At 33.2% G+C, this 14,020-nt stretch overlaps 2 protein-coding genes across 7 annotated transcripts; one reads left to right on the top strand and one right to left on the bottom strand.

Annotated features, from left to right (window-relative positions):
- Positions 1–1,321: 1,321 nt before the first annotated feature.
- LOC25494693 (transcription factor bHLH49) lies at positions 1,322–5,200 on the top strand. 6 transcript variants are annotated; one of them, XM_024784217.2, is made up of 10 exons: positions 1,322–1,617; positions 1,843–1,923; positions 2,117–3,037; positions 3,121–3,348; positions 3,430–3,495; positions 3,596–3,664; positions 4,024–4,095; positions 4,192–4,392; positions 4,649–4,736; positions 4,817–5,200. In XM_024784217.2, exons 3-10 carry the CDS (start codon positions 2,123–2,125, stop codon positions 4,852–4,854), a joined length of 1,677 nt encoding a protein of 558 aa, XP_024639985.1. In that variant the 5' UTR covers positions 1,322–1,617; positions 1,843–1,923; positions 2,117–2,122; the 3' UTR covers positions 4,855–5,200. The 6 variants fall into 6 exon arrangements, with proteins under 6 accessions (XP_024639985.1, XP_024639984.1, XP_024639983.1 ...); XM_024784216.2 differs by having other exon boundaries at positions 1,843–1,936; XM_024784215.2 differs by having other exon boundaries at positions 1,843–1,936; positions 2,113–3,037.
- Positions 5,201–9,698: 4,498 nt separating this feature from the next.
- Positions 9,699–13,627, bottom strand: LOC25494692 (protein SRG1). The gene is made up of 4 exons (XM_013598416.3): positions 13,360–13,627; positions 10,818–11,065; positions 10,382–10,706; positions 9,699–10,096 (listed from the first exon to the last, which is right to left on the bottom strand). Exons 1-4 carry the CDS (start codon positions 13,588–13,590, stop codon positions 9,836–9,838), a joined length of 1,065 nt encoding a protein of 354 aa, XP_013453870.1. The 5' UTR covers positions 13,591–13,627; the 3' UTR covers positions 9,699–9,835.
- Positions 13,628–14,020: the final 393 nt, after the last annotated feature.

Genomic DNA, 14,020 nt, shown 5'->3' with positions numbered 1-14,020 from the left:
GCAACGGATTTTACAAAAAAAAAAAAAAAAAGCAACAACAAAACAAATGATTGCACGTAAAAATCGACAATGGAAGAAATTAAAATTGATAGTAGCTATTTACAAAAGTCGAACTTGGCGATCCTTCAAAGACTCAAATTCATCTATAACTGCTTATGAATTTAAGTGACTTACAATGTCTTTTTCAATGTAAATAAAACATTGTTTCCTTTCATTTGTCCAATATATTTACTAATAAATTAATAATATTATAATTTTAATACAACAATACTAATAGGATGGATGTTGGGACTATATGATTTATGATTGGAACTAATAGTTACATATTAAAATTTGTTGCTATTGTAATATTTTCTTTGTTTAATAAAAAATAATACTATTAGGGATAGATTCTTCAATTTCTGCAAAACATGATCAAGTAATTCAAAGTTCAACTGAAAAGTAATCAAAATCAGACAAAATTATTTAAACTAAAATCGAACATGGGGTAGCCAAATATATATTATTAGGGGTAGCCAAATATAATAATATACCTACTACTCATTCAATTTTTTTTTTTTTTGGGGTAGCCATTGCTACCCCTTGGCTATACTAGGAATCACCCCTGAATGCCATCATCATTCTCCATGAAATTAGGCTTTGATGGATCAATATGCTAAAGTTAAGTGTTAATTGTTTGCCTTTAATATCTTTTGAGTCAGGTATAAGAAAAAAACAAAAAATTAAGTTCAAGAGGCATTTTGCACATAAGTGCAAAACTTCAGGGGGGTATTTGCAAAAGGTCATGCTGAATAACAGATTGTTAAACTATCATCTCAAATATGTTTTATTTTTTTCTTCTTATACACATCCCTCTATAATCGAACTCTTAATCAAAGGGTTAAAAAATCTCAAGTATCTATTTATCTATCTATCTTTTTTTTTTTAATCAGATAACCTAGTGGCTAGAATTCACTTTATAAGGTAAATAAGTGGGGTGTCTGGAATTCGAACCTCAACCCTGAATATAACAATACAATATCCCTGTCAACTGAACTATGTTCACGGGGACAAATATCTATCTATCTAATCTAGTACATTTGTAACTTCATGTTTGTCCTAATAAGCTTTGATTAAAAACAAATGTAACTAAAAAAGTTTACATGTACATGTACTACCACATACAATACAACTCAATAAATCCAATAAAAGAAAAATTAACAATGATTATAATTTTCTCAAAGTTGAGGAAGAGGTGCTTAAAGGGCAGGTCTTTAGATTATTTATTTTTAAGTATTTTACAATAGCAGTGGCGGTGGTTAATCATCAAAAGCTCTATTTTTTATGTAAGCGTGAGTGAGTGAGGTATATAAATGAAAATCAACACTCCTTTGCCATTACCCTTTTCTTTCCATTCACTATCCTTCAAATTATACTTGTTAGTACTTTGGTTTTCTTACCTTAAACTAAAAATTCACCTAAAATAAAAATCCAAGCTTATAGATTTTTCTCTCTCTAAAAGGGAACTGCAGGTTTGTTATCAAAGAAGTGATTTTTTGAATAAAGTGCTTTTGATTTGTGGGAAAAAAGCTTCAATAGAAGACAGGGTGCTAAAAGTAGCACAGGATCAGAAAATGGGTATCTTTCTCTTCCTACTTTTTCATTTAAAGTTAGGTCCTTTTTAAAAAAAAAAAAACTTGGGTTTGTTTCTGAAACTGTTTCTGACTAGGGTTTGAATGAGGTTATTTATTATGCTGAAATCAATGTTGTTTGCATAATTGACTGTTTCTGTAGACTTCTTTTCACTTTTTTTTTTATACTCTTTTTATTGTTTTTCTTTTCTCTCTCTCTTTCTTTCTTTAGGGAAGGGGGGTCCTTCTATTATGATAATTTGGTACTTACAAGCTTTGGAAATGGTAGCTGCTAAACTCGTGTGAACATTTGGTACATCTTTTTGGTACTTGGATTTTGTTTCAGCTCTTTGGCAATTTTCACTCTTCATTTATTTCATCTTGTTCCCTCTTTCTCTTTGTCTCTCTGCTTTTCTTTGACCCTTCTCTTCACTTTCTACTTTACTCATTTTTGTTTACTTTTACTACTTTTTTGAAATTTTCATTGATTTTCTTGTTGAAGATAGTTTGATATGAGTGACAAAGAAAAGTTTGAGGTGGATGGAAATGAGGAGGATCCTATGAGTTATTCTAGTGGTATGCCACCTGATTGGAGATTTGGTGCAAATTCATCTGTTGGGTTGGTTTCAATTGGGAATTCTATGAGTATGAATAGAGGGGATTTGATTGGTTCTTCATCATGTTCATCTGCCTCAATGGTTGATTCATTTAGTCCTAACTTTTGGGACCATTCCGCGAATTCGCAAAACTTGGGATTTTGTGACATTAATGGGAGTTCTTCAAATACAATTGGAATTAGGAAAGATGGGTTTGGTTTTGGAAGGGGTGGTCATGATCATGGAACACTTGAAATTGGTTGGAACCAGGCTAATGCTATGATGAAAGGGGATGGTTTTTTACCGAATGGACAAGGGGTTTTTCCTCAGAGTTTATCTCAGTTTCCTACTGATTCTGGTTTTATTGAAAGGGCTGCGAGGTTCTCGTGTTTTGGTGGAGGGAATTTCAGTGATGTGGTGAACGCTTATGGGGTTCCTCAATCCATGGCGATGTATGCCGGTTCAATTCATGGAACTAGGGATGCTCTTGCAGGCGTTGGACTTCGAGTAGCAAATGGAGGACCAACACAAGAGAGTGATGATCCGAATGTGGTTGAAGCAGCTACAAAAGGTGTGGTGTCACCATCTGTTGAGCAATTGGCTACTAGAGAAAGTCCTTTGAAGAATGATAAAAGCGAGGGTTGGGTTGGGTCTCAAGATGAAGGGAAGCAAGCTCTTGTTCAGAATGTTAATGATTCCGATGGAGGTGAATCGGGTGACGATGATGGTGGTCGTGGCGGACAAGATGGTTCCCCAATGTTGGAGGGTACTACTAGTGGAGAGCCTTCTATGAAAGGACTAAACTCGAAGAAAAGGAAAAGAAGTGGACAGGTACGGTTTGTTACTTTTGAGCTTTATTTTGTTGTGCGTGATTACTATTTTGCCTTATGTGATAGAGTTTTTCCTTGTGGTAGGATGCTGATAATGATAAACCCAATGGAACTCAAGAACTACAAAATGAAGGTGCAAAGGACAACCCTGAGAACCAACAGAAGTGTGACCAACAACCAACTTCGACAATTAAGGCTTCTGGGAAGAATGCCAAACAGGGCTCTCAAAATTCTGATCCACCTAAGGAGGAATACATACATGTTAGGGCTCGCCGGGGTCAAGCAACAAACAGCCATAGCCTTGCAGAGAGGGTAAGATACATTGATAAATTATGTCTTGTGAAAATGGAAAATAATTTGGATGAAAAATTTTAAACTGGATTTTCACTGCAGGTGAGGAGGGAAAAAATAAGTGAGAGGATGAAGTTTCTTCAAGAACTTGTGCCTGGATGCAGCAAGGTGGCTTTCTATTTTAAACCAGAGAAATTCAGTATGATTTATTATAATTGACTTTGTTGTATTGTTCTTCTTTTTAACATTTGAAATTTGATGTTTGCAGGTCACTGGTAAGGCAGTGATGCTGGATGAAATCATCAACTATGTACAGTCACTTCAACGACAAGTTGAGGTATTGTTGAATTTGAACTCTTATCGTTGTATTTTCCCACCAAAGATTCTTAATCTGTCTAATTGTTTTGCCCTGTATGTTTTAGTTCTACTTCATCAAAATAATAAAATTCATAATTTAGTAGATTTTCTCATTACCATCGTTTACAACTCCTACACTTTAACATGTACTTAAATTGACCTAATTTTGAATGTTAATCGTGATATCCTATACGATCACTGTCATATTTGTTTCAAGCACTGTTTTCCTGATTGTCATTTATGTTGAAATAATGTGTGACATATGTTTTTTTTTTTAATCACTTTTTGCATATTTATTCATGTTAAATTGACTCCGACCCATCTTTTCTCTTGTGCCAGTTTTTGTCTATGAAACTTGCAACAGTTAATCCACGGCTGGATTTCAATATTGAAAGCCTTCTTGCTAAAGATGTAAGTTGTTAATCCATTTGCATACCGGTCAGAAAAAAATGCTTACGATCTGTATCTGTGTTTGACATTGCATTAGTATATTTTGAATACTGTCAGGTTCTTCACCAACGGCCTGGTCCTTCGTCCACACTAGGATTTCCTCTAGAGATGTCAATGAATTTTCCTCCATTACATCCATCTCAACCAGGGATGATTCAGTCAGTGATTCCAAACATGGCAAACCCGTCCGATATCCTTCGAAGAACTATTCATACACAGTTAACACCGTTGAGTGGAGGATTCAAGGAGCCAAATCAGGTATTGATCCATTGCAGTTGCAAGAACTGTGATCTCCTTTGCACAATTTGTCTTTGTTCAAATGAGTACACACTCAAACTTTTGCTCTACAACATATTTATGATAATAAAAAACCACAGATTTATGGATGCATCATATTTTGTGTAGATTAGTGCACACGAGGAATGTTGAAAATCTTCCATGTACTTTCCTTTACATGTTTCAGTCAAATTAACCTTACTATATTTACATCATATTCTGATACAATTTGCTTTAGATGCCTGATGTGTGGGCGGACGAGCTTCACAATGTTGTACAAATGAGCTTTGCAACAACCGCTCCCATGAGTAGCCAAGATGTGGATGGTATAAACTCCCCAAACAAATAAACCTTTTTCTTATATTACATTTCCTCAATTAAATTACATTGTTATACGCTCTTGTAGGTACCACGGCAGCAAATCAGATGAAAGTTGAACTTTGATGTTACACTGCATTCATCTTCTTCACTACATCGCATATTTTGGCTTTTGTTCTTGTCAGATGGAAATAACTACGGTCAGAGTTTTACACATGACTTGCGAAACTTGAAGGCCTCGGGGGTAAGTCACACCCTACAGATGACTGGATGTAGGTCAGGGAAAGTATTAATGAATGTTACTATCTTTCGAAGCGTGAATATATATGTATCATATGTTTAGAAGTGGAAGTCTATTTTCCTCAAATAGGTTTGCTCACTAAATATAATTAAAGAATGTAAAGACAGGATCTCACTATGTTCGATCAACCAGGTGAAATTCTATAGCATTTTTTGTTGAGCTCTGGCCATATTTTAGTTTACAGTGTGTCATTATGGTTTTGAATTAAGGTGCTAGTTTATAGTGCAGTAAGTTTTTCCCCCCAACAAGTATCTTACATTCTTTGAAAAAAGAGTTTGGACTTATAAACTAAATTTTCCCCCCAACAATTAGCTACGTTATGTCGCGAGTACGTCTAAACTCGTGAAAAAAGAGTTTGAACTTACTTTTGAAAAACGAGTTTGGACTTTTACAAATAAGTCTAAACTTTTTTTCTAACTCGTCAATTAGTTTGAAACTCTTTTTTGACATATATCGGTGTCAAACACGTATTGGGCCGTATCGGATACCGAATGTGTCAGATACTTTGCTGCACATTTCACTATTTTGAAAATAGATCTACCAAATTTAGTAAGACACGGTAATCTCAATCTATAGAAATTGGAAAAAATGAAATTAGATTCTGTTTTTTTTTCTTCATGTAAAGAGAAAATGTGCAGCAAAATAATGAAGAAAATGGTAGTAAAATTAACAAGTTATGGAGAAAATAGTTTGAAGAAACTAGTGTAAAATTTGAATGCTATATTCTCATGTAAAGATATGGAAAAAACAAGATTAGATTGAAGAGAAAATAGGAATGCTTTTTGTTCAAAGAGAAAATGGTAGTAAACATTGGAATAAGTTTTCTTCTCCTCAATCTCTTTTAACTAATAAAATTGACGAGGATCTCATCAAAAAATTGGGAGTAAAATCAGTCTAAGTTAGTGGAATTCATTCTGTAAAAGATAGTAATGTGTTTTGGATTATGTTCACTGTGTATATAACTAGTATTTCGTTTTGCCCCCGTAAGGATGTGGCTGTGTCTCAGTTTATGATAATGTTTTTTTGTTTGTTGAAGAGAATGATAATATATGGAATGATGCATGAAATAATAACATGTGAGTAAAAGAGTAAGCAATAGGGTTCCTTTGTTTCTATCTCTCTCTTAACCATTCATTCTCTCTCATCTAAATAATTCGAAAGCAGAGGCACCCACGTTCGTTTTCCTACTCTACAATATTTTTGAAAGGTGTAAAACACGTCAAAAACACCCTCTAATATCCTATATTTTTTTAGTTTTTATAATCCGAACCAAATGTGGAGAGTAGGAAAAGAAATTGTGAAAAAATTAATAGAGGCTAATCATTTGTATTTTGCACTACATTGGACCCTTCAAATCAAACGACTACCTAATCCTCACAATCCCACTAGCAATACCTAAGAAAGCTCCAAACCAAGTTTATATTTGGGGGCGTTTGTTTCACCTCTACAAATTAATTTCTCAGAAATTTAAGATGAAAATGATTTATTCTCATATTTGGTAGACATTCACACAATCCCTTTGTGTTTGGTAACCATAAAATAAACATCCTCTTAACTAACCAATTAACTTTATCATTCTCTTTTTGCGATGTTTGATACAAAATCAAATGCAATCAACATTAACGGTGTAGGATTAGTATTTTAAACACCGTTCTCAATACACAACAAGTGCATGTTTGTATTCACGATTAGAATGGTAGAATGGTGAGTCACCACAATTTTAATATGAACTACAATTTACAGCTTGAAGAAAATTACAACTGTTAGAATGGGCAAGTCATCACAATTTTAGCATAAGCTACACTTTGAAACTTCAATTAAATAATACCAAACATGTCATTGCTTATTGTTCCCAGCAATCTTTTAACCAATAGCAATATCTTAAAGTTTAGTAGTAATGTTAGTTTTGATATCACAACCAATATTGTTCCTTATAAATAAATCTATTATGAAAAAAGTAATTTTCTTTTTTATATTTTAAGATAAAAAATAATTTGAAACATGCTAATATTCTAAACAACTAGATGTTCTCGTAAGCTTAACTCAGTTGGTTGGAACAAATGTATAAAATATGCAAGGTTCGGAGTTCAAACTCCGACCACTACAAAAAAAAAATAAAAATTCTAAACAACTAGATAATGACGTACAAGAGTAACATTCAAACTACAAAACTGAAGTCAATATTTCATTACTTTTATTAGCATTGCGTCTCAAATAGATATAACCACTACATACATCTCTAGGAATGTTTAAGCTTGACCATAAGAAGAGGACTTGTCAGTGAACCAAATTTAGTTCACATAGGCACAGATACACAAGTTCTAGTGCATTTTATAGGGAGGCAAGGCAACTTTGAGCATCAACGCATTAATGGTGTACTCAGTGCTGGAGGTTTGGATCCCCTCCAGTGACTGCACCATGCAGTAAAATCTTGTCCATTAAAAATTAATTAATGGGCAGAGAGACTCCACTGGAGAGGATCTTCTCCCCAGTGCTGCTAGCAACATCAGTTTGCCAATAGACAAACATCACTTGCAAGCTCTGATTAGTGAAGTCCATCATAAATGCCTCAATATTTTTTTCTTTCACAATTATAGTTATTTCCATAAGAAGATAGTGATAGTTAGTGGTGTTATGACAAGTCTTTGTTATGGAATGAAATGAATATTATTTCTCATGGTCAAGTCACACGTTTAGGTGTATAACTGTTGAAATTGATGCAAATTTCAAGATTATTCTATTAAAAATAAGGTTATATTTCTCTATTAAAAATACCCTTATTTTCTCTCTCAGGGATTATTCTATTAAAAATAAGATTATAACAAGAGAAATGATACTTGTACAATTATTTTGTGATAATTTGTAATAATTTTATTTCTCATACTCACATTATGTTTTTAGTTTATTTCTCTATTGCTTTGATTTTCGTTTGTAACAATTTTCTCTCTATACTCACATTATGTTTTTAGTTTATTTCTCTATTGCTTTGATTTTCGTATTAATACATATTTTTCTTTGTAAATCTATATTTGTCCCATAAGTTGTCATGTAAATGTTTATTCAAATAACACATCTGTTTCTAAAGAGTTGAGTTATTTAAACAACCATTTGATTGACAACTTTTGGGACAACCATAATTTTACAAAGAAAAAGATGTATTAACACAAAAACTAAAGTAATAGAGAGAAAGTAAAAACATACCATGAGTTTGACAGGTCAAAAAATGGTTGTTCTATTAACACCAAGATTAACTCATCTAGAAACATCTATGTACTAGCATTAAGTACAATACGAAAGCTCAATCAATAAATGAGTTGGACTATTAGGGTCGTTGTATCCGATTAGATCATGCATTGAGAATGATCTAGATGATTTTATTTATAGCTCTCTCTGACCCCCTGATGACAGGTCATCTTATGTTATTCTTAGCATGTTTTTCAGTTTATGCCACAAAATCTTGTTACTACTCATTCATTTTTCACTCCAATGGTAAACTTTAAAATACTTATTGGATCCCACAAGTTTACCACACATATTAATATTTTATTTTATTTTAGTTCGAGTCTTTCAACTTTTTACCATTTTAGTCTTGAGAATCGTGAAGTCTTGGTGATGTGATCCTAAAATTCTCTCTCTTGAAAAGAATAATAAAGTCATTATGGAATAAAAGAACCTAATTAATTTTGGGTTCAAAGTTTTATTTTCGTAGGTCATGATCTTTAACTCGTTTGAGGTGATCTGGAAAATAAAACTTTGAATCCAAAATTAATTAGGTTCTTTTATTCCATAATGACTTTATTATTCTTTTCAAGAGAGAGAGTTGCTTTAGAACCCAAAACAGACATATCATCACTTGGTTGCTTTAGAAAAGCATGGTTACTCCAAGCTGGCCAACTCCAATGAAAATTTTGGCAAAATACTCAACCACACGTCGACGGACCCTAGAAAATTCATGCCGTTGGAGTTGCTCTAAGAATATTCTAACAACACTTTATTATTTTCAATAATAACATATGTTATGAACATAGCACAGTAAACGTGGTGCGAGGCACTAGCGTAGATCCACCATCCACTTGATCCATCAATTAGGTTGATCATAAAAATGAATTGTTTTTTCATTCAGGTTAACATAATGAATTGTTAAATTAATTATTATTTAATTTGACATTTTTTGTGCTTGTTCTACATTTTTTTCATTTTCATGAAAAAACTTATAAACTTAAATTATTTACCAATATGATTTTGAATCCTTACAACGTCTATGTATGATTTCCCTTGTAGCTCACGTGCCATCCATCCCTGCAATTTATCTTACACATGTACGATGAAAGACGCATCATTCATCAATAGTTACAATACAAAACAACCATGATATATTGGTAATATCACAATCTTAGTCAACCATTATAGTTTATCATAACCTATGAAGCATGGACACTGACACACCGACACAACTAATAATTGGAAAAAGTCACATAATTCAGTGTAATTACAAGTGTCGGTGTCATGTCGGTGTCCGACACTGGAACACGTCTAATCCGAAGAGTGTCCGTGCTTCATGGATCATAATACATTAGGTGTAAAAACAATCAACACAAGTTCACCAATTACTCTCCCTTAATCTCATTATCATTACCTTCTCATGGATTTTCAATTTACCCGAGCAATCTAGGTCATCCACTAATCCACACCATTTATTACTAACATTTCTACAATTGCACCACATTAGCCCTGTTTTTAGCACAATGTTTGTTTGTGCTTGTTTTACATATTTTTCATTTTCATGAAAAAACTTGTAAATTTAAATTATTTACCAATATCATTTTGAATCCTTACAAAATCTATACATGATTTTCCTTGTAGCTCACGTGACATGAATCCATTAAGGTAATCAACTGCCCTAATTCTTTTGAACAAAGCAGGTCTTTCAGCAGTAATAAGGTCTGGTGTTGGACCTAGAATTTTGCTCATTTGAGCCCTATGAAATGTAGCAATTGATATCCTCTCATTCATTGAATTGATTGTTGCTCGATGTTCAATGCTTCGGTAAATTCCGTTAGTTAATATCTGCAAAAGGATTTTAAACATGAACAATAATTCTTAAAGGTTATAAATACCTCTAACCTACAGGTCTAATATCTATTACAAATAGCTTGAATTAAAAGATTGTATATGATATATGAACCTTTTTTCTTTTCTTTTCATGACACTAGTTTTTGCTTAAAATTTCAATATTTGTTTATTATGTATATTACGATTCATAATAAGATTTGAATCACTGTCTGGAAACGAGTCTTAAACTCATGATTTTAATCACAATTTGGTAACTATATTTTGAACAATTTGTATTACCTCCAACATGTCTCCAATGTTGACGACAAAAGCATCAGAGAGGGGCTTGATAGGAATCCACATTCCGTCTTTTCTGATTTGAAGGCCTTCCACTTCATTGACTTGGAGAAGGATAGTAAGGGCACCAGAATCAGAATGAGGTTTGAGTCCAATGACATGCTCTGGCTGGGGACATGGGGGATAGTAATTCATCCTCATTCCTTGATATATATCTTCAAAAAACTCGACAAGTTCGTTGCTTTTTATCTTTAGAGCTTTCTCCATACGACCAATTATCGTGACAGCTAGTTTTTTCAATTCTAAACAATAGTTCTCTAGATGATCTCTACAATGAAAGAACAAAATCTGTTATAAACTATATTTACCAGCAAAATCAATTACCTACTCAATAATGTGTAATTAAGCTAACAAATATAAATTGAGAAAGTAAGAAAACCTGAATGGTTTGGGAATATTAGGAATTAGATGTGGATGCCTTGCATCCGGAGGGAAAGTGTTAATGTAGAACATGTCTGCCCATTCGAGCTTTTGTTCATCAGATACAACAAACAACTGACCAAACCCCTGCACATCATTTGGTGTTTGCCAAAATTTCTTCTTCTCTTCCATTGGAAGTTTGAGAAATTGTTCAACACCTATCTTCATATTTTCAACAATTGGAGTGTTCACTCCATGATTAATAAGCTGCAATTAATTTCCAAAAAAATCTTAGAATGCACAAATTCATTTATTTTAAATGAAAAATAATTATCATTTAAAATTTCAATAATGACCCGTTCAGAACTTTTCTCAAAGGGATTTCAATTTTGTATATTGAAATTATAAAGTCAACCTGTTACTGCTGAATATGTTAGGAAACATGGTTCTATGGAAAGGAGAGAAAAGCTAAAAGCTCTACTATATTGATCAGTGTAAAATTGTACAAATGATGAAAAGAATTATGAAAAGCTTAATGCTGTATTAGTAATTCATCCCCGATTGGCTTTGAGGACATTTTATGTAAAAATTCGATTTCGAACCGAGGTCACCACATTTCCTCCTCCCCAGTGTGTGTTTATTTGAGTATGTGTCGGACACTAGGTCAACAACTAAATTAAGTAAATATGAAAAGTATTTGTACATAAGGTGAGACTTTGAGGAGGAGCGTACGTCTAAAGCCAACACCACCGGACCAACCCAAGTAGTTCACTAATGTCTCTAATAATGCAGATATATAGACAATTTCACGTTTTTCATATTATTTTGTGACAATAATTACATAGTGATAAACTTTTGACCCTTATTTTATCACGAGTCTCTGTTTTTTGAATTGATTTTTTTTTTTCCTTCAATTATCATTTTTGTTGCAATTTTGATCCAACGCATAATTTTAACACCCAAAATAGTTTTTTTTTTTTTTAAAAGGCTAAAAGAATTTATTAATAACTCTAAACCAAGCACAAGGTGTACTAGGATTAGATAAGGAAAAGAACAAACAGCAGTCTCCAAACTGATTACAAAAAAAGCTACCAACACCTGAATCACAGTTCCAAATCTCCCCAAACCACAAAGCCTAACAAAATACAACAGAATGCAATAACATAAATCCAATACATATGATCACAAAAAGATCTTCAAGAGAATTAATTCTGCCCCTTTAAATCCTTTACGCCAAATACCTTCTGTGAAAATGCACAATATAATAATACTCCTTTTACTTTGAAATGACTAGTTCTGCTCATAGCAAAACAATCTACTACTTGAATTCTTTTGCCACATATGCTAAACAGCCAACTTATGCCGCAACAGGAACAGCTACTCAATCAGAAAATTACCAATTGATGCACAGAAAAACGACATAAAAAACAACACTCCAAGGCTTCTAAAACAAACCCAACAGATACATTCCACCAGAAAATCTAACTGATATGAAAATTCAGTTCCTCATGTCTCCCAGACAAGCCCTCGGATTCACACACCAATGTTGCAAGTTGTAATCTAAATTCTTAGATTTAAATCTCAGCCAATTCCAAGATAATACCTTCACTTCCTCAACCAATTTTTCAATGATAATTTCTTTATTATGAAAGCATTTTGCGTTCCTTGCTTTCCATATACACCAAACACACACAAACCAAATCACACTAACACGTGATGAAAAAGCTCTTCCCATACTTATCAAACCTCAAATTGTTTGAAATGAAGATGTCCTTCATTTTGAAAAGCCGCCGATATTCCAAGCCATTAACACAAGCCAAACCACACACCTGAAAAAGGACACTCGAAAAAAAAATGTGATACCGATTCTTCACGCCCGCAATCCCCTACGCACTGAATGGAATTTTGATCCAAAACTCCTCTTTTGGAAAGGTTATCCCTTGTAGCTAATCTGTTTTGAAATAATCTCCAAACTAAACATGAGACTTTTAACGGAACCGATTTATGCAAGCCTTCGACCATATAGAATCCGAAGAGCTTGACACATTAGACATCAACCCCTTATATACCTCTTTAACTGAATACACATTAAGAGATTCCACTCCCCCAAAATCTATGTAGCAAATATCTTTCCACCACAAAGAAACTCCTCTATTCTCTATTGTAATAGACCCTCTGTTCAATCCATATTTATTTACTAAAGCTCTAAACCACAAACCAATCACCCCTCTTCCAAAGGTCTACACACCTTTTCCCATTTAACACCTAAAATAGTGATTATAAGCCTCGAAAGTGGTTAATTTTGGCTCCATAGGCAGAATTGGTATTTTATTTTCGATTCACATTCAAAATTGGGGCAATAAATCATCACTTATGAAGTCAGAAATTACATATTTTGGAGGTAAAAATCTAAGTTGGAAATAAAATTGCAACAAAATTACCAATTAAAGATCAAAAAGTTCAATTAAAAAAATTGGGACTATTTTTGTGATTGCTATAAAATAGAGAACCAAAATTGCAATTAAATTTAAGTAACTGGGGAGATTTAAAGCAATGCTAACCTGAAAGAAACCCCAGCCTCTGCAAGCATGGTCAAAATTTTGTAGCTCAGTTGCATCATCAGACAACAATTTATGCAGGTCGATAACAGGAACTTGTGGTAAAGAGCTTGTGTTAGAAACAGCAATAGGGTCTTGATTTGGATGAAGATATCGTTCTGGAATATTGGTAATGGGTTGTTTTACTAACTCTTGAACAGAAGGAACCAGGAGAGAGGTTCCCTTCATAGCCATTGATTTGATGCACTTCTATGTATTTGTATTTATTGAATGATGGATAATTTATGTGCTTATGATGATATACTCTATTCAATAGATTTTTTTTGTGGTATTTTTTAGTATTAATTGCACTTTTGGACCCCTATCTTTTCAAAAGTTACGGTTATGGCTCCCTAACTAATTTAAATACAAAACAGTCCCCTATATTTTGATTTTTTGACAGTTTTAGACCCCAGTCCATTAGTGAAGTGCCACGTATATTATTTAGGGGGTCAGGTGTGGATAAATTGTAGTTTATGATAACTTTTGTCAAAAAAATAATAATAATAAATCGTAGTTTATGACGACTAAAGTTCACACGAAAACTATCCGTTTTTTTTTTTGACAAACAAAAAACTGTCCGTTGTTTACACTATCCGTTGCTTTATTATTTTAACATTTGATT

The sequence above is a fragment of the Medicago truncatula genome, chromosome 5 (assembly GCF_003473485.1).
Source record: "Medicago truncatula cultivar Jemalong A17 chromosome 5, MtrunA17r5.0-ANR, whole genome shotgun sequence".
Classification (NCBI taxonomy): domain Eukaryota; kingdom Viridiplantae; phylum Streptophyta; class Magnoliopsida; order Fabales; family Fabaceae; genus Medicago; species Medicago truncatula.
This window is presented reverse-complemented; position numbering and strand designations above follow the sequence as displayed.